At 40.5% G+C, this 25,309-nt stretch overlaps 3 protein-coding genes across 3 annotated transcripts in view; 1 reads left to right on the forward strand and 2 right to left on the reverse strand.

The window, feature by feature from the left end:
- LOC147336896 (protein NLRC3-like) overlaps window positions 1–25,309 on the reverse strand; it is a 172,271-nt gene that overhangs the window by 93,432 nt on the left and 53,530 nt on the right. The gene's annotated exons all lie outside the window — the stretch shown is intronic.
- On the forward strand, window positions 4,126–6,173 carry LOC147336901 (uncharacterized). The gene is made up of 4 exons (XM_086285676.1): window positions 4,126–4,420; window positions 4,506–4,613; window positions 4,691–4,864; window positions 5,473–6,173. Exons 2-4 carry the CDS (start codon window positions 4,563–4,565, stop codon window positions 6,103–6,105), a joined length of 858 nt encoding a protein of 285 aa, XP_086141802.1. The 5' UTR covers window positions 4,126–4,420; window positions 4,506–4,562; the 3' UTR covers window positions 6,106–6,173.
- Window positions 25,269–25,309, reverse strand: part of LOC147336902 (protein NLRC3-like) — a 53,571-nt gene continuing 53,530 nt past the window's right edge. The window contains exon 11 of the mRNA XM_086285687.1: window positions 25,269–25,309. This exon is cut by the window's right edge and continues 724 nt beyond it. The gene's annotated coding sequence lies outside the window, so the exon portion shown is untranslated.

Raw genomic sequence — 25,309 nt, forward strand, 5'->3', positions numbered from 1 at the left:
ACTAGTCAAACACTCAAATGTTCATGCTTTTTATAGGAGGACAGAGCAAAACGGACATCGGCGCAGAGTGAAGAACTCCCCTTGATAAGGACACTATGACAGCCATATATAGTAAGTGAAGACTTTCTGTGTATCTAAAATTGCATACAGCACAAGTAACTTACTTTGCAACCATTAAAATAGGTTGTAAAGTAAGTTACCAATACAAATAGGTGATGATGCATTGTAGTGGTTGGTCTCAGACAAAGAAGGTCAACAGATTTATGAATGCTGGAAGGTAAGGAGAGACGACCAAAAGGGGTGTTAGCATTACTGTAATGTGAACTGGATAGACTTCCCATCTAGGAAAAAAAAAGAGGTAAATTATGTGTAAAATATATCTGTATTAATATCTGTATCTGTATAAACAGAAATATCTGTTTGCTAAATGAAGCCAGCTAACATAAATCACATTTTTATTTTAACTCTGATAAAAGTAATAGAACTGTGACTTTTGTTTGTTACAGTGGGGGTAAGGAAGGGGTTTCCCAGCGTGTCCAGAAGGGCTTTGAGGATTGCCGTGAAAGCTGGGGGAACTGAGACTGCTGGAAAAGGAAAAGAAATTACATTTTAAGTATGCTGACTTATGTTCATACAATCACACACACACATATACACATACACACACACGTGTGTGTGTGTGTGTGTGTGTGTGTGTGTGTGTGTGTGTGTGTGTGTGTGTGTGTGTGTGTGTGTGTGTGTGTGTATATATATATATATATATATATATACACACACACACATACTAGGGGTGCAACGATACACAAAATTCACGGTTCGGTTCGGTTCGATACTTTGGTGTCACGGTTCGATATTTTTTCGATACAAAAAAATGTTCATGCCTTTTTAATTTGTCATTTATTAAAATTATAAATATATATTTTAACTCAAAAGTACAGTTTTGAAATTTAACCCTAACCCTAACCCTTGTGCGTGTTTTTTATTTTGACAGTGAATGCGCACCTGCGGACCACTTATGTGCAGCCCTGGTTATTTAGCTCGTCATATTGCAGCCACAGAAATTCTTTTGTCCATGAAACCATAAAGCTGCACCTTCTTTGTGCCTTATAGTCTGATTTGTCATAACTTCTCCGTTTTGTGGTAAGCTTTTCTTTGGCTGTCACTTCTTCACCCTGACCTGTCTTATTTGGCTCAGCAGAACTGAAATGCTTTTACACACTCACTCACATAAGCTCAGCGATTCTCTGCGCGATCAACCTCTCACATGTTTAAGCTGCAGGAGATTTCACTTGTCATGTTTGCATAGTAAGCTAACGATTAATAAGACGATGTCAGAGGAATTGGTGCGCAAATTATCATCACTCACAGATCAGTGCTGTCGCTCTCTATACACAGTTCGCACGATTGCAAAGTGAAAGCAAAAAAACAAGCGCAAATTCAAACGCGACTTCAATATCGAGGCCCCAGTGTCAGAGTGCTAAATTCGCTGCTCGCATAAAGGAGAAATCAACAATATTCAACATTTGGACACCAAGGCGCCAGCTGCTAGGCCCAAGGCTGGAGCCCACCAAAACAACTCCCTGATAACGACTGTGTGATGACTATTCTTCCCATCCCATGAAGGACACCAGGATCGGCTGGAGGACTGTTTACTTAGCCTGATACGGCGAAGGACACTGTCTCAGCTGAACTATGGACACGCACACACATACACTTACACTGATAAGCACGCACTCATCCCCCTCCCTTCCAAACGCCTTCGATGCTTGTTCCTGCGGGGGAAGGCAGCGGGTCTGTGTGCCGCGCTGAAATGGTAGCATGGTGCAGGACGACTGCTGTGTTCCTTCGAATCACCCCCCACCCCCCTATCCATCCCCTGTGGCTTGTCATGTGCTCTGATGTTGTGATGTGGACATTAATGTGCTCTCTGTGCAGAGGAGTTTTTTTGTTTCCTGTTCTCATGCTGTCCTCCCATAGGTTGCCCAGCGTGTGAAGAGGTCTCTTTTTTTCCTCTTGTACTTTTCCCAATGTTGTGTAATTTTTTCAGTGTTATTCTCTCAACGCTGCCGGTCTCTGACTGTATTCCCATGTGTTGTCTTGTTGTTGTGTGTGTAAGTCGGGGGGGGGTCCTATTCCTCTGTGGGGCAACCTGCATATGGCCAATAAAGCATTCATTCATTCATTCATTCATTCATTCAATATGTCACATATTGACAGTGGCTCACCGATGCCAATGACATAATTACCCAGCTACATTTCTGAAAGAATGCAAAAGCATTGACATATATTTTTCCTACAATAGCCCGACGGGCAGGGAAGAGATAGATTTTGGTAGCCCGACTGAAAAAAATCGCTAGCTCCGGGACGTCGGGCTAGCGATATTGCGAGCCCTGTATCTGATTGAGGAATCACTCATCTTTGGAAAAGAGAGTTTATTACAGAGAAATGTCTCTTTCCAAAATAAAAGCTATACTATCCGCTTCTTCTGGGCTATATTCTCAGCAGCATAAGGAGAATCATGTGCTAACAGCTGTCTAAATGACTCGGCTAAAGTTAGTAGCATGCTTGCTTTTTTTTGTCTGCTTCCACTTGTCTTTGCACTAGGATGATGTCGGCGTAAATGTGCAGTCATATTCGTTGTGTTCCCACTAGTGCTTTCAGGTTAATCTCGTTGAAATGACCTTAACGCCACAACACGGCAAATCTCCGTTAACGAGCTACCGCCGATCGCTCCGTGCATGGGGCTAGACGGCCAACACGTTAACGAGCTAACTGCACTAGCACACTAGTTCCCACCCATGTAATTGAGCATTGCGTGACACATCCAACATACTGTTTTACTTTAGTCCATGACTCGCTTACCTTCAGGGTCATACGTCACATGAAAACCAAAATAATTCCAAACGCCAGATCTGAATGAGGGTGGGGGAGGTGCCCTGCGCTCTTCCTTCTGACTATGCTGTCTGTGTTGAGCGCTCAGTGGATCTGCGCTGGACAGTGCAGCCTAGGCGGAGTAGTCGAACACAGATTCACTGAGCGCTCAACACAGACAGCATCGTCAGAAGGAAAATTGATAAAATAAATTACAAATGTTGTATTGTTCGACACATATGCGTACCGAACCGAAAGCACTGTATCAAACGGTTCAATATCGATACGAATATCGTTGCACCCCTAATATATACACATATATGTATATGTGTGTGTGTTTCTTTTAGAATGTTTAAGTATGTAATGAGAATAAACTTATAAAATGAATATTTCTTGCTTGATTGATATGCTATATGTATGTTTTAAACATCAAATAAAGATTTCTTTCAGATGTTACATGTGAATGTGTTTTCTTAGAAATATATGAAGGGTTAAATTTATATTTTTTTGAATGATTTTAAATAAATTTAAATTGTATTTTGAAATATATTTTATTAATATATTTCAAAATATACAAAAAATGGCCAAAAAATATATATGCTAAAATACATTTTAAATATATAAATATATTTTAAAATGTATTTTAGCACATATATTTTTTGGCCATTTTTTGTATATTTTGAAATATATTTCAAAATGTATTTTAAAATACATTTTTTTACCGTATGGGGAGAAACAAAGAATGGTCCTACCGGCTCGCCACTTCAATATGAAGAAGATTAATTCAAAGGGAGGGAACAAAACCTGACCTGTAGGTCAGAAAAACGTCCATTAGCACATCAAGTTCGATTCAGTTTACCGGTAAACAAATATATTTTTCTGCAAGCCTATGTAACAATGCAAATCATCATCAACCAATGTACAACAGTTAAATTATTAATCATCTTGGCTACGTAGCTTAATGTATACATTCCAGTAGCGTTCGCTACAAACAATACAAAAACAACAATAAAGGAAAACAGCTGTCTAACAGACAGCATAGCCGAATTCAAGGCAACACATAACAATAATCATTCAATCGCACTTTGTTTCAAAGTAAGCCCATAAAAATGCTTAAGTAAATAAAAGTGTTCAAAAACAGCGGTTTTTGAGCCAGAGTTCTGCTCGCGGTGGGAACGCCGCCACACAAAGTCATTTTTTAATCGCGAAAACGATCGACTGGTTACTGACAACCAAAAGGCTGTTTTTGGTAGATATTAAAGATCATGGGTGGGCGGGGCAAATGGAGCAGTTTTCTACAGTCGAGTAAAATTCCAGGAAAGAGCTGGGTGTGGCTTTCCTTTAAATCACATGATCAACAGCTTTAAGATGGAGGCAACTCGCTCAGTGTTTCCTGTTTCATTCTTAGACTGTGGCGATGGTAAGTAGCAGCTTTTCACTTGTTACCTGGCATCTTTTCAGCCACCAATGATAGTCATTGTATGTTATCAACATTTCACTAACTATGTTTTCTCTCATGTTTAAAATAGGCCGACCAAGAGCAAAATAGGTATGTCTGCAGACTCTGCTGTAGCCAAAGTTATCAGATCTCCTGTGTTTTTAAATCCCTAACTGCTCGATCATTATCATTGTAGAAGACAACAATTTCTCAAAGGAGGTTCAAAACTAATGCCTACAAGATTACCAAGAGGATGGTTCGGGGCTCTTACATGACTCCGGGAAGTCAACACTTGGTGGATGAGGTGTGTTACCTTTGACACTTTTAAGACAGTCCTGTTTATCACTACTAACAATAAGCAAATATGTTTTCACTCAACAGATCCTTCACAGCATGTTGTTTCTGGGCAAAATCAACAACATCCCCTTTTCTCCAGAAGAAATCTTCCCTAATCCTTTTGTTTTGGGTTCTTTAATGAGAAGATATCCCAGGCCTTTAAAGTTGTATTCGACTCAGCTTCCCAGGCGAAGTCCCTTCTCCTGTGTGCTCGACATGGTAAGATAACTCTTCTCACATTTTCAGTCAATCTGACAAACTTCCAGTTTTTAGGAAAGTATAATGCAAAGTGCTTTTTTACTGAGAAATCCAAAGAAAATCCATACTGTACCTTATACTTCAACATATGCTTCTAGCTATACTTCTCCACCAAACACAGAGACTGCAGGAGAGCTGGAGACTTGCTTCAGAATTTGTTAGTTCTAAATAATGTCTAACAGACTCATTATTGGAGATGCTTACAGTCTTCAAGGCGTATATGATGCTGTCACTGTGTAGCTGCTGGCTCTGTTAAGTCAGCTCAAAGACTCTAAATTCAGCGTGTTTTGACAGCCCGGCATAGCAAAATAGAAAAAAAAAAGGTCAATTAGCAAATTTAATTATAAATTAGTGAGAACAAAGATGGATTTTTGCTTATTGATTTAAAATTAAATAGATTTTTGTGACATGTTTCACCCCCTATCTTAAAATGTCTAAACCAAAAGCATCCAATGGTCCTGCATAGTTAAACAAGTCAAGCAGCGAAACAAACATGTTGATCAACTTTCTATGAAAAACAACTATATAATCAGGTGCAACACTTTGACCAGATCTGTAACTGTTTTCAGATCGTCCTGCAAAATAACTCAGAGAATGAAGAGCAAATAAAGCAGAGTCTGCAAGATCTCCTCACAGACTTGGACTTAGAAGAGAATAATAAAAAAACAGCTTTCGTCTCGTCCACCATCTGCATTTCTCAAAAATCCCAAACCAACAAATCAGAAAGGTACTGCGGAGTCTCCATGTCCACCAAAGGTCCTAACGCTGGGAAAATTATGATTGCTGCCTCCTGTCTTAGCAAATGGCATAAATATGTATCTGGTGCAGTGATGACCTATTATCCAAACACAGTCCAGAAAGATTACTTTGATGGAACAATTGAAGTACCTGGAAATATCAGGTGTGAGGCTTTTTGTCTCCGTGATGGTGCCAGAATGAAGCCTTGCAGATCATGTAAGAATTTGTTTGGCTTGAACACAGAAGACCTCAGAGAGTGGCCATATGGTAACTGTGCTGAAGCTGAGAGCCTGAGCAATTTGCTTGAAAATGAGAGAGAAGTTGAAACACATGTGGATGAATACTCAGCTGAAAAGGACAACAGGCAGAGAGCTGAGGATGAGGTTGGTAGGGTTCTTAGAACCGTGTTGCAAAGGATTCGGTTTAACTGGACAGGTGAATTTTACAACCCAGAACAAGAGTGAGATTTCATGAAATCATTTGCATTCATCATTCTGATAAATCAAAGATTCTCTGCTCTGACAGCATCTGTGTGGATTTTCTGTAAGCATGTTTACTTTCCATCTCCATGTAATTGTCACATTTAATAATTAAAACTGGCTTCTATGGGTTTTTGTTTGTTTGCTTACATATCTAGTGTTTAATGCAATATGAAGCATTATCAGACAGCATTTATTGGGAAGAATCCCATATTTATACTGGTCTGTACCCAGGGTACACAGAAAATAAAAACACATGTTTTCTTATTATGATCCCAACTATAATTTACTTAAGCAAAAGCACTACATGTGTAGTTATAATATTTATAGCAGTTACTGTTGAGCTTTAAATTTATCATCTTAAATGTTTATATGCTGATTATATTGCTTTATATAAGAAAGGCCTAACTCTGAGTACACTCTGTGCCAAAAAGTGCTGACAGGAAACTGCATGCTTTTGCAGAAACGTGCTTTTGCAGCTAGAAAGTGAAGCTGATATATATCAGTTTTAATTAGTTTTTACCAACTGCTTGCTAGGGCAATCCCACGAGTTTGGTGTTTTTGTATTGAACATGATTCCAAGTGCTTTCTATAACACATAGCAGAGGTGCCACAACAAAGACTGAGAAGAGGACAGGAAGAGACGGTGAAAGAGATGCACTCCTTCGCCATTCATGTTAAAGCGTTGCATAGCTTTAATTTTAGAGAGTGTTGCATAACTTTAGTCATTTTTCTACCACAGGTGAAGCCAAGAATTGTGAAGCTCTCTTTTGGCCAAATACCAGAATCTGTAAGAAGAAGAAAAAACAAACAATCAAATAGGTCATTATTAAGAGGACAACAATCTCTTGATGATTATCCACAGTGTCTTTGATAACTCTGAGATACAAACTGTCAAGGATATACACATCCCAGCAAACAATAGCTGTGTTTGACTAAAGCGATTAATAACAAGGACAGAGCTACAATCACTACAGTCAAACATAAAGGGCTTAATCCTGAATCCAAGTCTGAGCTGTGATGCCGTTGGTGCTGAAAGCTGCTCAGATCCTGAAGCTGCACGTTTTGTCTCTCTCTAACCAAACCAGCAGCAAAAGAAGACACATTTCGCTTGACATAAACATTGTCATGAATTCCCTCTTACTTTTGCTGGTTTGCTTCCACCACCATTAAAACACACACAGAAAAACAACACAGCACAGCTCTCTGCCTCTCTCAGTGTACTTTAAGAACACCGTTTCCCATCTCAAATCTCTGTTTTTGGCATTATTCGCTTGCTTGTTATGAAGCAGTCTACCGTTGTTTACAGCCATTTTTTTTAATGACTTCCGACAAGACAGCCTCCTTTCTGCTGTTCAATACCAAATTTTATTTATTTTTTTCAAATTAAGTGAAACTGCAAAATGCTCTGCTGTGTCTCTATTAAAACCTCTTATTAAAACCTCTGAATCACTTCAGCAGCATCAGCCAATGTACATTTGTTGAGTCGTGGTTCTCGTCTGCTTTTGTTCTACTGCAGAATAATATTTTTAAGGTTATCTACTGTAAAAAGCTAGGCCAGGAAAATCTGCTTCATGGTTTTGTGTTTTATCCTCAGTTACTTTGACACAAAAGCATCTGCTGTGATGCTCACACCTCTGATGAAGTTTCACAAGTGTCAGTACTGATAAATGATCAGAATTATAATGTTTCTGACTCTCTGAGTAAGAATTAAATGGAATCTAATTGGGACCTTGTGAATTGGAATTGAACAGGTTCTAGAAATCAGTGATGATACTCAGCTCCAATACCCACCTATGATATTAGGCTGACGAACGCTGACTGGGTTTCATTTACCAGCTTTTTATGTTCTTCCTGCAGTTTCCTCCCCACATCACTCATCTTAACTTTTTTCCAGTCCTCCTCAGTCTAAACAGAACACACAACAATACAAAGAAAAGCTCAGGTGATTGATCTCTAACACTAGGCATCCCCAGTCTTATTCTTAGCAGTCTAACTTCTCACCATATCTTTGAAGGCCTCTCCATTGTAGTAGCGCTTGGATGCTGGATACTCTATCGTTTTGTCACATAGTTCCAGGAAACTGGAAGCCACCAGATGCAGCTCCTCTCCGTCATAGCCGTACAGCTTTTTGTCCTCACGCGTCATCAGCACAAGCTCGTCACATGGACATGAGGTGCCCTTTACCACACCAATAACCTGCATTTTTACAATCTCGGGAAGGTAGAATTTTCCCCAGGCGTTAACTTCATCATCATCCCCGTCGTATTTGGTGTTCTCAAGCTCTTCTATCCACAGGTCAGCACCACTTGGCTTCTTCAGGTGAACGCACATGCTTTTGTTTTTGGAAACAAAATCTTTCACCCATTTCAGGTACTTTTCACCTGGAAAGAAGCAGACAAGGAAATATGGATGAATGTAGAAGTGTTGGAAAAGACAAATAGCAAGGTTATCCTACAGCAGTTTGTGAAAATGTTGTATCTTGAAATAAGCAGGCAAAATGAGGATCTCACTTATCTCATATGTTCTGACTACCGACTTTCTTCAGTTAAAGGACAAAAAAAGGGCAAATGAAAATACTGTGTTAAACTAAAAAAGAGCACCAGACCAAGGTCTACAGTACTAACAGAAAAGCATGCCGTTACCTGTTGCCTGTCGACACAGCTGCTGATCTTCCTCACCAAAAAAATGAGGATCCCTGAAAGGAATAGAAAGGTTATGTTAAAATGAATGACTGTCACGGTGATCATGGGAAGCTCCAAAATATCACAATAGCTACGAAATCACAAAATGCAGTGTGATGTCTGTAAGCACCAAACATGACATCTCTGCAAATTCATCTTGAAATATGTAGGTACCTCACACGTACAGCTGCAGCCATCTCAGCCATTTATCACTGTGGCTGCCAAGTGGCTGCCACTTCACAAGCGCATGGCACAACATAGAAGAGCCACCTCCACAGGACAAGACTCAGCAGTCCATCTGCATCTTAAGGATAAAGGACACTCTTTCGAGGATGCTAATGTTCACATTTTGGACAGAGAGGACAGATGGTTTGAAAGAGGAGTGAAAGAAGCATCTATGTCCACTGTGAGCGACCATCTTTGAACAGAGGCGGGGTTTACGACACCAACTCTCTGCCATCTATAATCCAGTTTTGAGATCCTTCCCAGACGCCTTAACGCCCACTCACATCCTGGGCCATCTGACCTCAGGAATTCGCATGATAAGGTGGGGCCAGGTTTCACAATGAGCTCACCCGAAACTCTGGCTGATTGGGACCCACACCCAGTTTCACACCTTGGCTCAGGTGATTAGAGGATCATCAGGGGGTCCTTTTGTCCCTCTGTGGGGGGTCACTCCCACTAGGTTTATATCTGGGACTCTCCACCATTTGACCTTAGAACTGAAGAAGCTTCTCGGATGAGAGGTGAAACGTCTTCAAGTAACTTAAAGAAGTCCAGACGCTTTTCTTTGCAAGCTCCTTTGACTACGATGACCTGGATGACTGAGAACCTTCACAGACATAAGGTGAATGTGACAAACAAAGCGCCTTCTTGTTCTCTGTGATAATGTAAAGTTATTAATGAAAAAACAAACGAGTAAAAAACGGACTGGAAACATGTCTTCAATCAAAACTCGACAAAAACAAAGAAACAGCCTCACTTCTCTGCGACGCTCCCTAAAAATGACGTTACGTGTTACGTACCAGAGATTTCTATACAGCCCTTTATCAAGCCAAGAGAAAGTGACGCAAAACCCTCCAACTAATAACGACTAGCAGAGAGGCTCAGCTGAGTGTAGTTACCTGGTTTGCAGACGCATACAGACGTTTCCTGTCCTCTCGGACGCAGCTGTGATAGAACATGTGGTGCATTACCGCCACCAACTGGCTTGGAGTGAGGACCGGAAATCGCTCATGCCAAATCAAAAAAAAAAAACATAAAGAAAGATTAAGTGAAGAGATAAATGAATACATTAAATCAAGAAGAAAAAAACCCACCACCGGACATATACATCCTCATATCCTTCTGTGCAAATGAGTTTGTTTTAGAAACTGAAAAAAGCCACAAAACCTTCACATCTAGAAATCCTTTGCAGTAAAACTTGTTTTTTGGCAGGTTCCACAGGTTTTGAATCAGTTTTCTTCTTTATTCCTGATAATTTTGACAATGAAAAAGAACATGTTCTATAGGGCTTTGGAGTTGACGTCACGCCGCAATGCATTGTGGGAGCGCGGCACCATTTTCGAGGTCTACGAATCAAAACAAACACACTGTGTTGGAACGACGATTACAAGATGCTTAAAAGCAGCTCAAAAGAGAATGGACTGTATAGAGACCGATTGCGTCCAGAGGCGAAGCGGCGGTACTTGCAGAAAATAGCGTGCAGTGGAAATGTGGACCCGTATGAAATACGGCCGTGGAGTAGAAACCCTGAAGACGTAGCCTGATATATTTTCGTACCTTATCTGTGGAGTCAGCGCGTACAAGTCGTCATTCAAACAAAGGTAAGTCAGCTCGAGTACTGCGTGTGAAATGCGTTTGATTTCCCTGCAAACATTCACATTAGTGCAGCATAAATTCATTCATGAGGGGAAATTACAGTGAGAACATGTGGAGGCTGTTAGAGGGAGAAGATAGTGAGTTCAGTGCAGGGCTGTGCAGAGAGGTTTAAAGGGGCGGGTGCTCAAAGTTAAAAAGGGGCACATTGAACCAGGCTGAATAACAACAACACACATTCATCAAGAATCTAATATGGGAAGGGCAGGGCTGTGTTGGTCTGAGACTGTAGACATTAAAAAGTCCACAGGAGAGATGGTAGCTGATTAAACAAGTGTCATGAGATAATAACAAAATGCAAAGATTGGTGACAGCGCTTGGAACCATAAGGCAACAAAAAACTATGTATGTAAAAAAAAATAAAAATAAATATATATATATATATATATATATATATATATATATATATATATATATATATACACACACACACAGTGGGGCAAAAAAGTATTTAGTCAGCCACCGATTGTGCAAGTTCCCCCACTTAAAATGATGACAGAGGTCAGTAATTTGCACCAGAGGTACACTTCAACTGTGAGAGACAGAATGTGGAAAAAAAATCCATGAATCCACATGGTAGGATTTGTAAAGAATTTATTCGTAAATCAGGGTGGAAAATAAGTATTTGGTCACCTCAAACAAGGAAAATCTCTGGCTCTCACAGACCTGTAACGTCTTCTGTAAGAAGCTTTTCTGTCCCCCACTCGTTACCTGTATGAATGGCACCTGTTTGAACTCATCATCTGTATAAAAGACACCTGTCCACAGCCTCAAACAGTCAGACTCCAAACTCCGCCATGGCCAAGACCAAAGAGCTTTCGAAGGACACCAGGAAAAGTATTGTAGACCTGCACCAGACTGGGAAGAGTGAATCTACAATAGGCAAGCAGCTTGGTGTGAAGAAATCAACTGTGGGAGCAATCATCAGAAAATGGAAGACATACAAGACCACTGATAATCTCCCTCGATCTGGGGCTCCACGCAAGATCTCATCCCGTGGGGTCAAAATGATCATGAGAACGGTGAGCAAAGATCCCAGAACCACACGGGGGGACCTGGTGAATGACCTGCAGAGAGCTGGGACCAAAGTAACAAAGGTCACCATCAGTAACACACTACAACGGCAGGGAATCAAATCCCGCAGTGCCAGACGTGTTCCGCTGCTGAAGCCAGTGCATGTCCAGGCCCGTCTGAAGTTTGCCAGAGAGCACATGGATGATACAGCAGAGGATTGGGAGAATGTCATGTGGTCAGATGAAACCAAAGTAGAACTGTTTGGTATAAACTCAACTCGTCGTGTTTGGAGGAAGAAGAATACTGAGTTGCATCCCAAGAACACCATACCTACTGTGAAGCATGGGGGTGGAAACATCATGCTATGGGGCTGTTTTTCTGCCAAGGGGACAGGACGACTGATCCGTGTTAAGGACAGAATGAATGGGGCCATGTATCGTGAGATTTTGAGCCAAAACTTCCTTCCATCAGTGAGAACTTTGAAGATGAAACGAGGCTGGGTCTTCCAACATGACAATGATCCAAAACACACCGCCCGGGCAACAAAGGAGTGGCTCCGTAAGAAGCATTTGAAAGTCCTGGAGTGGCCTAGCCAGTCTCCAGACCTCAACCCCATAGAAGATCTGTGGCGGGAGTTGAAAGTCCGTGTTGCTCGGCGACAGCCCCAAAACATCACTGCTCTCGAGAAGATCTGCATGGAGGAATGGGCCAAAATACCAGCTACTGTGTGTGCAAACCTGGTAAAGACCTATAGTAAACGTTTGACCTCTGTTATTGCCAACAAAGGTTATGTTACAAAGTATTGAGTTGTATTTTTGTTATTGACCAAATACTTATTTTCCACCCTGATTTACCAATAAATTCTTTACAAATCCTACCATGTGGATTCATGGATTTATTTTTTTTCACATTCTGTCTCTCACAGTTGACGTGTACCTCTGGTGCAAATTACTGACCTCTGTGCAAGTTCCCCCACCTAAAATGATGACAATCGGTGGCTGACTAAATACTTTTTTGCCCCACTGTATATATCAGCAATCAATCAGAAAATCATTGGTTCATATTACAATTAAATATGAACAGGCTCCTTAGATGTAAGCAGTTCAGATCTGATGTCATTTACATTCTTCACACAGCACATTCGTCCAGGCTGACAGGTAAACATAGAACTAATCTCAGGTAACATGACTCATAGTAGAGATCCAGTAAGAAAGATTGCAGGCTCTAATATTATTACCACACAATCCAAGGACACACCAACAGCTCAGATTTGTAGAACTATTTAAACAAATGTCTTCTGAATATTCAATTCAGGTTCACAGTGGGGGGGTTTCGTGGAATTTTTTAAATAAAGTCTGCAACACAGAAAGAGCTGTGATCAAGCTATTTATTACTGCGCCAACACACATCAAACATCACAGTTCAGTCATGTCAGCGCTGCCACAGAGGTCGTGCTCCTCCTCCTTTACGCCTTCCAAGGAAGAGGGAGGAAGTTACAAACTGATCCTACCACACTTCACGTGTCTCGCTATGAAACCTAACGCATCAATGGTTGTGCTGTTTTGTGCCCTTGGCCTTATCAGCACCTGTAAAGGGAGTTGTTTTCTCAAACTGCTGAAGTAAGTTCATCTAGTTTTAGCAACTTTCACTGAACAGTAACAGTGTCACAACTAAGCATATGCATAAGCACTTAAACACTTTAAATGAGAATAACAGAACATTTCTATTACAGAGGCTGGAACCTGTCCCAGTAGTAGGTAGAGCACACCTGGACAGGTCACCAGTCTGTCAGAGGACTAACACAGAGACAGACATCAGAGTAACAAATCTATTTAAAATTAATGTAAGTTTGCTGCAGCTGTATGTATGAACATGTGTTTCTGTGCTCACAGAGCACCTCTCAGGAACCTGCAGTTCACTTTTAGTCTACTTTAAACAGACCTCACAAAAGGCTGATGTGGCTGGATCAGTAGTCTGATTTGAGTACGATACCTTTGGCCAGGGATTCATCTGGTGCATCGCTTCACTGCAGTCTTACGTATTTTCCCCACACCTGAATAAAAAAATACTGATATATACAAATAACAGCTTCAGCTGATGCAGCCTGACTCAATCCTAGATGTTCAGCACACAGAGACACAGAGGTGCCGTTTAAAGTTTAGTGTTAACCTGAGTCACTGATCATTTGCAGTATTACAGAGTCTGGCAGTCTTTGCATGATGTCCACGTCACTGTAAGTTTCTAGCTGACTTCACTGCAATTTCAATTTCAATTTCTGCTGTTCACAAACGCTGTCCATCTAATCTGACTGAGCTGGAGCTGTTTTGCAAAGAAGAATGGGCAAAGATTTCAGTCTGTAGATGTGCAAAGCTGGCAGAGACAGACCCTAAAAGACTGGCAGCTGGAACTGCAGCAAAAGGTGGTTCTACAAAGTGTTGACTCAGGGGGCTGAATAATTACGCACACCCCACTTTGCAGTTATTTATTTGTAAAAAATGTTTGGAATCATGTATGATTTTCGTTCCACTTCTCACGTGTGCACCACTTTGTGTTGGTCTTTCACCTGGAAGTCCAATAACATTGATTCATGTTTGTGGCTGTAATGTGACAAAATGTGGGAAAGTTCAAGGGGGCCGAATACTTTTGAAAGCCACTGTATATGTAGACACAGGACTACAAGTAGAAGATCAGACATGAAAGTGGAGATAACACAGAAGACCTGCAGCAAAGGTCAGAGGTCAGACTGGGCCCCTGGATTCAACAATGAGCCAATGATCATCAAGCAGTGACTAAAGCAGAGCCCTGACGTTCTGACATTCATCACACAGTCAGAACAAATGTCTGCTGATGACTTCATCTCATGAAACGACTGATAGATGTCAGTTCATTGATCAGCTGAGCTGCTGATCTTCATCGTCACAGAAACATTCAGCTTGTTTCAATCAGTAAATAACTCCCACTACTCCCAGTTTGAACTGTTCCCACTCAAAATGCTGTGAGAACAATGATCAGCCGGTCGTCACGGCAAAGCTACGAGAGCGTCTCTCAGCATGGGCCCGAAAAAAGTTCTGTCAGCCGAGGAAGGAGACGATATTAAGAAGTCGCTGGAGTTTATGACAGAGGAGATTTCTACTGTCAAACTGCAGCAGAAAGCCATCCTGGACCTGGTCGAGGAAGTTAAGGCTCTCCACATCCAGAACGCCGAGAAGGATCGGCGGCTGGCGTACCTGGAGAACAGAGTGGCGGATTTGGAGCAGTACACCCGGATGAACGATGTTATCATCACGGGGCTTCGCATCAAACCCCGGTCATACGCCCGGGCGGTCACCACTGACAATGTAGGAGGGCCAGGAGAGGAAGATGTCAACTCCACGGAGCATCAAGTGGTTACCTTTCTACGGTCCAAAGGTGTGGAAGTGGATTATTGAGGCTTGCCACCCTCTACCCCGAAAAAATGACAGTAACAAACCAGCCATCATTGTGAGATTTGCAAACAGAAAACAGAAAACAGCACTGTTAAAACAAGGAAGGAAACTGAAAGGATCCGATGTCTTCATGAACGAACATCTGATAAAAAGAAATGCGGACATTGCCAGGAAAGCACGTTACTTGAAGAAACAGGGAAAAATTCAAAATACATGGACCACCAACTGCAAAGTATTCATTAAACTCAATGGAACACCGGAACAAGCCAAAGTGTTGGTCATCAGAAATATGGAAGAGCTGGACAAATACTGAGGTCAACTTACTCTGGAGGTATGAATACACATGTGACGTGACACACAACACAACACATGGCACAGTCCAAAAGAACTTCATCTGCATCCGGCAACAATATCAACATGACTCATTGGAATTCTCTTTATGATAATCTGGAACTGAGAACATTTCGATACACAGACCATAATGTTCTAGACTTAGAAAAGGATATAGACCCGGAAAATAATTTCTTCTACAACATCAGCAGTAACTGCTGCTACTTCACTGATGAACAGTTTAAGCACACCATCAACACGGAAAATAAATTATCAGTAATCCATTTTAATAGCAGAAGTCTGTATGCCAACTTCAACAATATAAAGGAATATCTAAATGAGTTGACAAATCCATTTGGAATTATTGCCATTTCTGAAACATGGATCAATGCGGAGAAAGGAACGGACTTTGGACTGGAGGGATATGAAGTGAATTTTGTAAATAGAAGGAACAAGAGTGGAGGGGGAGTAGCTGTGTATGTGGATAAAAACCTAAACTACAAGGTGGTAGAAAGTATGACAACTGTAATTGATAATTTACTAGAATGTATAACAATTGAAATTTATAAGGAAAAAGAAAAAAATGTAATAATTAGCTGTATATATAGAACACCTGGCTCTAGTATTCAAGTATTTAATGACTTCATAGAGGAAATATTCTCTAAAACAAATCAAAAAGTTATGTTTATCTGTGGTGATTTTAATATTGACCTGTTGAATCCGAAAAAGCATAAAATGACCGACGAATTCCTAAACACTATGTACAGTTTGAGTTTACATCCTAAAATAACCAGGCCTAGCAGAATTACACCACATTATGCCACCTTACTTGACAATATTTTCACTAACAATATGGAAAACAACATTGTGAGCGGAATATTAATTAATGACATCAGTGATCACCTACCAGTTTTTGCAGTTTATGACACTAATTATAAGAAAAATCAGCATGAAGAACAACTGAGATACAGGCGTGTAAGGACAGAAGAAACGATGACTGCATTTAAGAACGATCTATTAAATCAGGACTGGGACAAGGTGTACAAAGAAGCTGATATTGATATTGCATATGGCATATTTTTAAGAATATTCATGGAGTTGTACGATAAAAACTGTCCAACAATAAAATACAACAGAAAGCACAAATATTCAGATAGACCATGGCTCACTAAGGGTTTACAAAATGCATGTAAAAAGAAAAATACACTCTATAGGGAATACCTAAAACAAAGAACAAAAGATGCTGAAAATAAATATAAAAAATACAAAAATAAGTTGACCAATATTATACGTGTATGTAGAAAGGAGTATTATAGTAAAATATTGAACAACAATAAACATAATATGAAAGGAATATAATTCTGGACAACAAAGTTATCCACAATACTTTATCGATAATGGCAATATTATGGAAAACACTGCTGATAAGGTCAACAGCTTTAATCATTATTTTGTAAATATTGGACCAAAACTGGCAGAACAAATTCCTGAGTCACTGCCATCAGTAGAATGTAGTGAAAACCTGATTGATAGGAACCCTAACTCAATGTTCCTCACATCAGTGGAGGAAAAAGAAATAATTGACATTGTACACATGTGTAAATATAAAACATCCACTGATTGTAATGATATTGACATGAAAATCGTCAAGAAGGTCATTGAAGGAATTGTAGGACCTCTAACATATATTTGCAACTTATCATTTCAGACGGGAAAAGTGCCAAACAAAATGAAAATAGCTAAAGTTGTGCCGCTGTATAAAACCGGGGATAGACGCCACTTCACAAATTACAGGCCTGTTTCTTTACTACCACAATTCTCCAAAATCCTAGAAAACCTGTTTAATAAACGATTAGACAAATTCTTAGATAAATATAAATTACTCTCTGACAGTCAATATGGATTCAGATCAAAAAGATCAACATCTCTGGCATTAATCGAATCAATTGAGGAGATTACGAATGCTATAGATCAGAAACAGTATGCAGCTGGAGTATTTCTGGATCTCAAGAAAGCATTCGACACAATCAATCATGACATATTAATTAATAAACTGGAACGCTATGGGATTAGGGGGTTGTACTGCAATGGGTGAAAAATTATTTAAGTGACCGGAAACAATTTGTGAAGCTGGGTGTCCATTCCTCATCATGCTTGGACATTGCTTGTGGTGTTCCACAAGGCTCTGTACTGGGTCCAAAATTATTTATTATTTATATAAATGATATTTGTAAGGCATCTGATATATTAAAATTAGTATTATTTGCAGATGACACAAATATTTTTTGTTCTGGGGGGAATCTAAAGGAGCTGCTGGATACAATTACTTCAGAAATGTGCAAAATTAAAAAATGGTTTAACAGGAACAAACTATCGCTAAATCTAAGTAAAACTAAAATTATCTTATTTGGGAATTCCCTTAGAAATGCACAAGTGCAGATTCATGTAGATGGTGTGGAAATTGAAAGAGTACTTGAACATAAGTTTCTTGGTGTGATTATAGATGATAAATTAAACTGGAAGTCTCATATAAATCATATACATAACAAAATTTCAAGAAGTGTCTCAATCTTGAGTAAAGTAAAACACATTCTGGACCACAAATCACTCCACATTCTCTATTGTTCCCTGATTGCACCGTATTTGAATTACTGTGCAGAGGTTTGGGGCAATACTTACAAATGTTCGCTATCATCAATCTTTATATTACAAAAAAGGGCCATAAGGATAATCCATAAAACTGGTTACAGAGATCATACAAATCCACTATTCTTAAAATCAAAAATTCTAAAATTCACAGATCTGGTTCATTTTCTCACAGCACAAATTATATATAAAGCAATAAATAACCTGCTTCCTGACAATATTCTAAAAATGTTTTCTAAAAGGGAACGGGGATACAATTTGAGGGGGGAATTAAATTTAAAACATCCTCGTATCCGTACAACATTAAAAAGTTTTTGCATCTCTGTGTGTGGAGTGAAGCTGTGGAACAGACTAAGTAAAGATATGAAGCAATGTCCAAGCATGGCGCAGTTTAAAAAGCGGTTTAAGGATATGGTTTTTACAGGGTACAGGGAAAAGGTAGAGATTTGATAGGGTGTTCTTGTCTAATATTTTCATGTGTGTGCGCATGCACGGGTTTGTTGGTATGGGTATATATGTATGTGTATATGTATGTATGTATATATATATATGTGTATGTGTATATGTATATATATATATATATATATATATATATTAAATATATATAAAATTGTAGGTTGTGTATCCTTCAGGTGTTAATGGGGTTATTGAAAATGTGTATATGTGCGTATGTGTGTATATACGTAGGTATGGATAGATAGAAACATATATGTGTATATATTAAAAAAAAAAAAAAAAAAAAATTACACATAACATATAATGTAATTACAAGGAGGTATTTCTGTAGTCTATTGATACTAGATAGTGGAAAAGGGGTGGGATTAAATAAGCTTATGCTTCTTCCTGCTCCTTTTTGAACATGGACGTTATTTGGAGTTGTGGTTGCTCGTTTTCCTTTTGTTTGCTTTGTTCATTTGTCTCTTTTAATTCTATTTTTTTTTATACTTTTTCAACATGTTCAAAATAAAGATTCAATCAATCAATCAATTGTAGAACTTCACAAACATCACGTGTTGTTTTCCACATGTAAGATCAGCAAACACACAGAAACTTCCTGTTGCCACACACGGCCTCTAAAATCTCTTCCACGCTTTCTGTCTGAAGTCCACTCTCTGTGTCGGATCCACAGGAAACAACAAGATCTTATTAACATGGTTTTCAATGTGTCTCCTTCCAAAAAGTCCAACCAATGAACAAATGTGTGTATTTGTGGAGGCCGAACAAAAGCATGACACATTTCTCTGTTTCTATAAACTGGAGTCAAACACAAACATGAAGAGTTTCACTGACAGACTCCAAAATGCCCCCACAGTGGATCAAAGGGAAATCCTACAGTGTGGCCAGAGACTCTTAATGGCTCCAACATCAACACATCCACAATGTTGGATCCACTTCTGCCTCACAGAGTTACTAAGACACACCCTCTGCCAGCATCACAACAGCTCCACCTGCTTCACCTGCCTCCTCAGCATCTGTACACCTGAAGAGAAAAGAAAGGCTCCAACAGCTCAAATCTACAAAGGATTCATGAAGTTTCATCCAACAATAACATGTTTGCCTTCCACAGTGTGCTGTTAGACACCACTGTACCTCTGCCATTTCAAAAAGAGCAGCTTGGGAACATTTTGGCTCCAAACACTTTGTGTTTAAGTTCTTTGTTTTCTTTGTGAAGCCGACAACATCTGGAGCTTTGTGACTCATAGAAACATCATTTTGTTCTTTAGATGACAGCAGATTGGGACTGAATAATCAATCACTATCAAACCAATAAAGACAAACATGCTGATTTTACAGGAACTTTGTTGGAGAAGCTGCAAAGACATGAAACTGGTGGAGATCCCAAACCAGTTGATAGTGCTGGTTATTCCAAATAAAGCTGTTTCCCTTTGAGATGAAATGACTTTCTGTCCTGATATATAATAAAGATGTTGTTGTTTTTGAGCCCCTGTATTAAAAGTAGTTTAAAGTCAGCTTGAGTTTGATGTCTTTATGTCAAAGCTGCTCATGATGTTGAGCTGCTGATGGAATAAAAACAATATAAAAGCATGTAGTCCAGACTTAAATGTAGCCTGTTGTTAGCTGAGGTCCACACACAGTGTTTGACAGTGTAAAGTGTGTGAAAGGGCTGCTGGTGGAGCTCACTAGGATGAGCAGGTGACCACGAGGTGGAGAGCAGCTGGCCTGGCTTTGACCCGGGCCACGCCCCCTTTCTCTCTGCTTTGCTGTCACTTATCTTCACTGCTCTGTCCAATAAAGCTGAAAAAGGCCCCGAATCAAAGAAATCTGCTGCAGCCTCTGAAATGTCTTCTGTTTCCTTCCCGACGGCTTTTTCACCGTCAGCCCATCAGACAGTCCAGCAGCATTTATGATGATGTCATGATGTTGAAGAGGCTGCTACGGTGGCCTCCCATGACCCCCAGCCTCATCACAGCTGAGATGCAGACATTTGAAAACATTCAGCAGACAACTGAATAACAGTCCAACACAACAGTCTGTGTGCAGACACACACTGACCTTTCATATAGTCAAACACAGCTGGTTGAGTCATTTCTCTGTGAGTCTAAAGTGAATCTAGTATTTGAAAGTCCACTTCCTGTATTTGTTGTTGAAGACTTCTTCAGCTTCTTCTCAAGGACATCAGCTGCTTGTTTGGCAGCAGAGGCAGTTAAGAAGCTTCCTGAAAAACACTGAACAGTGAGTTCACTGTGGCATATGACAGATTCAGCTTTCTGTGTGCAAATGTGTCTGTGTCGACCTTTCAAATGCTGTTGAATCCAAAACATCAGCGGCTCCTCGGCTGCTCGCTTCATGCACTTCTGTCTGTGTGACAGTCCAATGACATCACAGCTGTTTCCAGCCCCAGTGTCTCAGGACTGGACACCTTTAAACATGTCGAGGATCAAACAGCGTCCAGCTAAACACACATGAAACTATCAGAGCTGACAATCATTCCAATAACATCTAATGGTTCATGTATGTAGACACAGGACTACAAGGAAATGGCTCTCAGCATCTGGCTGTGGGAACACATGAGTCCCTGTTTGTGTTCAGATTGTGTGCATGTTTTAGACGTGTGTCACATGTAGAAACACAACAATCCCACAATGACACACAGATGTGTTTGACACAGCTGTGCAGCTGTAAGTTGTTTCTAATGATTCATTGAAGCTCTTCTAACATTCTGGAGACGATCAGTACATGAATCTGTTCAACACGACAACAATTTGACTTCAGTGTGAACGTTTGCATTAAATAACCTTCTTCATCCAGCTGACAGCATCTTCATCCTATGATGTGAACAGTTCCTCCTGTTGATGACAAACCTCTGACAGGATCTGCTTGAGGAGCTTTTTCATGTGCAGCTCTCTGAGCTCAGGGCTGAGCTGCTGTTTCATCTTTAAGAGCTGCTGCCTCCTCGCCGGACTTGTTCTCCTCTTCTTCTCCTAATGACACCATTTCTGCTTCATATTAAATTCAATAAAGATGCTGACATGTATCTGTAGCAACAACATCATTGAATCTAGAACAACTGGAGCCAAACCAGTGGCTCTGCTGGGATCACTGGTGAGCCAACACTTCCTTGTTGATGCAGATTTCAGGGCTTCCTTTTGCTCCTCCGTTATAACTGTTCTCTCTTCTCAACACATGATGACACAAAGGAATCAGCAGTGACAAAGATGATGCTGAAGAGAAGCACACACTTCACACATATAACAGACCAGTGCAGTTACACACACCTCTGCTCGACATCAGGCCTCAAACAAAGACACAAAACACTAACTTGACTCTAAACAGAAGAAACGAGCAGCTGTTTCTGTTCTGTGCTTATTTATATTTGACACACATGCTTCTCTTTGTGCAAACACACATCGCACTATAAGGGTAACCTCGCACACAATGATTGGACAGCACAGTGATGATGCTGGGAGATCCTATACGCAGCAACACAGAAACACTGAGAACTTTAAACAATGATGGAAAGTGTTATAAATGACTTGTTGGCCTCTGATCTGTCACAAACAGCTGAAACGTGTCTCTCATGAGTCACATGAAGGTTTTTGACAGAAAGGACAAAAAGTAGCTGCAGTCAGTTTGTGTCATTTTTATATTTATTCATCTGGGAGAAAAATCTGAGGGACATTAAAATGTGTTTTCAACAGAGACAAGAACATGAATATAACAGAACAGGTAAATGAACATGTTTCAAGTAAACAGCTGGACTGATCAGGTCCAAACACAGAGTGATAAACTTGTCAAACAGCTGTCATATCTTTATATAGAAGCTCTTTATAAATGCTGCTCACTGCAGTCTGTTTACTAATAATGTCAAAGTGTTAGAAACACAGAAACATCAGAATGGTCTTTGTTCACAGAAACCTGTCTGGGATCCTTTGTTGTTCTTTTGATGCAGAGTTACATTATAAATATAAAGAGTTATTTCAGAGTCTCATCAGTTTTCCTGCATGTCTTTATTTAACACATCAGCAGGGCTGAAGCTCTCATGTTAAACACACACTGATCTATGGACACGTTCATGTGTTTCTAACAGAACCAGGCTGTTATCAGCCTGCACTAACATTATGTCACACACACTGAATGTAACAGTGACAGTTTACATCATCACACAATCAGCTGTGATTGTTTCACTGTCATCAAACGAGTCAACAGGAAGTAGAATCAATAGAAACCAATCATTTACTGACAGCATGTCTGATGGAAATAAGTGCAGATTATGTATGAAGTCTAACTGCACACAGTAACTGTGTTACAATAAGGACTTAACAGCGCCCTCTGCTGGAGTGTTTCAGTACTGCGTTAACTAGAATACACCACCTCCTCCTCACACCACCTGCTACAGCTCTACTCTTCTATGACTACAGTCATCCACAGCACTGATGTGAGGTCACATGGTTCATATGTAAGGAGCACAGCTGACCTCAGGTCAGTTTAATGACTGTGAGCAGCAGCTGTGTTATTGTCACTGTGACAGGGAGACACTCTCAGACACAGCGCTCATGTCAGCTTGTTCTCATGCAGGAGGATCAGGAGCTCCATGTTTGTCTTTCTGTTTGAATCATGATGTGTTTGTGCCATCAGAGTCTGTCATGAGTACTCAGGGTTTCACAGCAGCTCTTCTGGATGCTGACGAGGACTCCAACCTCATGTTTCACCTCTCTGAGCTTCTGATGTCTGTGAACACTCGTGTTTCTTCTCTGGGCTCATCTGGACAAAAACACCTTTCTGTGTTTGGCTGCAGCCTCATTCTGACTGACAGGAAGTGTGTTATCCATGAGCTGCACTTCTGTGAGGAAGTTTCCTGCTGTGTTTCCTGTCTGTGGACAAACACGAGTGTTCCAGCTGAGGACTTGCTTCCTTCCACCTGTCCATACAGGACATCACGCTGTCTGCAGCTCTGTAAATGCAGCTCCAGGTCCTTCCACGTGCTGCTCTGTATTTGTGCAGTTTGTAGTGTGTCCTGGGAAACGTAGCACACATGGTGTTCTTCTGCTGTTTCCTCCTTTCACTGAGTGTGAAACACTGACGCTGTGCTGTTGTTCACAGAGGGGAGCTGATTCTAGCTGCAGCTGGACTCTGTCATCTAACTGAATGTGTTGGTGCTGATCACGGGGCTCTGAGGGGGGAGCAGCAGGAGGACTCTGGATGCTGACGTCAGTGTATCTGTGGAAGCTCCCACAGCGTGTCTGTCATTCAATATTGTGCTGTATATTGTATCTATGCAAAGATGAACAGACTGTGTGTTCACTGGTCTCTGTGCTGCAGCTCTGATGTCATCATCACTCCCTCCTCCACCCTCAGCAGTCCCAGCATGCTGCTGTGGTGCACCCCACCCTCACTCTACACCTGAGCCACAGACCACACCCTCCACCTCAATATACACCACAGTTTTCTCTGCTGTGGAAATGAGATCAGGAGGAAATCATCATTATTATTATTTAATAAACGCTCACATTAATGTGGGCTTATTTGTTTCATATTAGAAACATTAGTTGAGTGTTTTTAGTATAAAATGGTCAAAGTCCCTCTTTTTGCTCCTCCCCTCACCTGTGGATGGGCGGTGCTGTTACCGTGGTGACAGCTTGGATGTGTTTCAGTCCTGCCTGGTTATCACTGCAGGAATCTTTCACATTTATTACAGGTAATAACTCTGATTTTTCTGTGTATTATGAACCAAATGTATCCTGATACACACAGAGATGGATGAGCAGAGGTTGTTTTTGCAGTTTATGTAGTTACTATGGACTTAATGCACACATATTATTAAAATTAGGGCTATAACAGTTGTATTGATGTATAGCAACTTGAAATGCTCCCACAAATGGCTCCACAGCATGTAAAAATATAACAAAAGCTCTGGCGGACTTGGTTCTGTGGTCAGTCTTAAAGGGTGAAGTTAAACTCTGTAATCTTCACTGTGTCACAGAGTTCAGTGAGTCCCGTTATTCACAGTATCAATCAGATCATCAGAGAACAGCTGATCAGCAATCAGTGGTGCCAACAGCGCCTCCTGTGGTGAGAGGATGCAATAATGCAATGTAGCATTTTTCCACTCAACACTTGCAGTCATGGAAACTGTCTGTTGGATCTGTGTGACGTTGCTTTCTTGGTTAGAGTTCCTCACAAATGTCCAGATGATTCTTCTAATGAGGCGTCGACCATGTTTGCAGCTCTTTGGAAGAAAACGTCGCCCTTTGCCATCCTTACTTTTCTTTGACTTCTTCAAATGCAGCTGAACTCCAGCTGGTATTTTCTTGGACTTTGCAGCTGTTTCTGGTCATCAGTTCATTCCTGCAAACCTCTGAAGCTGAACAACAATGATGCTGCATTGCTGGCTGATCCCAAAAGGTTGATTCTGTTCATCTGGACCTTTTCAGAAACGTTTGCTCACTGATCAGGTGACTTCTTCAGTCTCAGCTGACTGCAGCTTTACAAGCTTACAAACAGCACATTTGCACAATGACTGAAAGCAGCAGCACCTGATATATATGATACTAATATAATACATATACATATATAATCCATACTAATGATGAAGGAACTGAGCTCACAGTCCATTGTTCATTCAGTGAACTACTCAGTTTATTTTGGGCCTCAGAAATGCTCACTCTGTTTGTACATCACTGTCAGCAATAGACTCATTCTGCTGTGTGGACAGGAACACATGTGACATCACTTCCTGTTTGTTTGTGACTG

This window comes from Aulonocara sp. 'chitande type north' Nkhata Bay, linkage group LG3 (genome assembly GCF_057382095.1).
Source record: "Aulonocara sp. 'chitande type north' Nkhata Bay isolate Kocher_YH1m ecotype deep benthic linkage group LG3, A_spYH_male_GT1.1, whole genome shotgun sequence".
Lineage (NCBI taxonomy): Eukaryota > Metazoa > Chordata > Actinopteri > Cichliformes > Cichlidae > Aulonocara > Aulonocara sp. 'chitande type north' Nkhata Bay.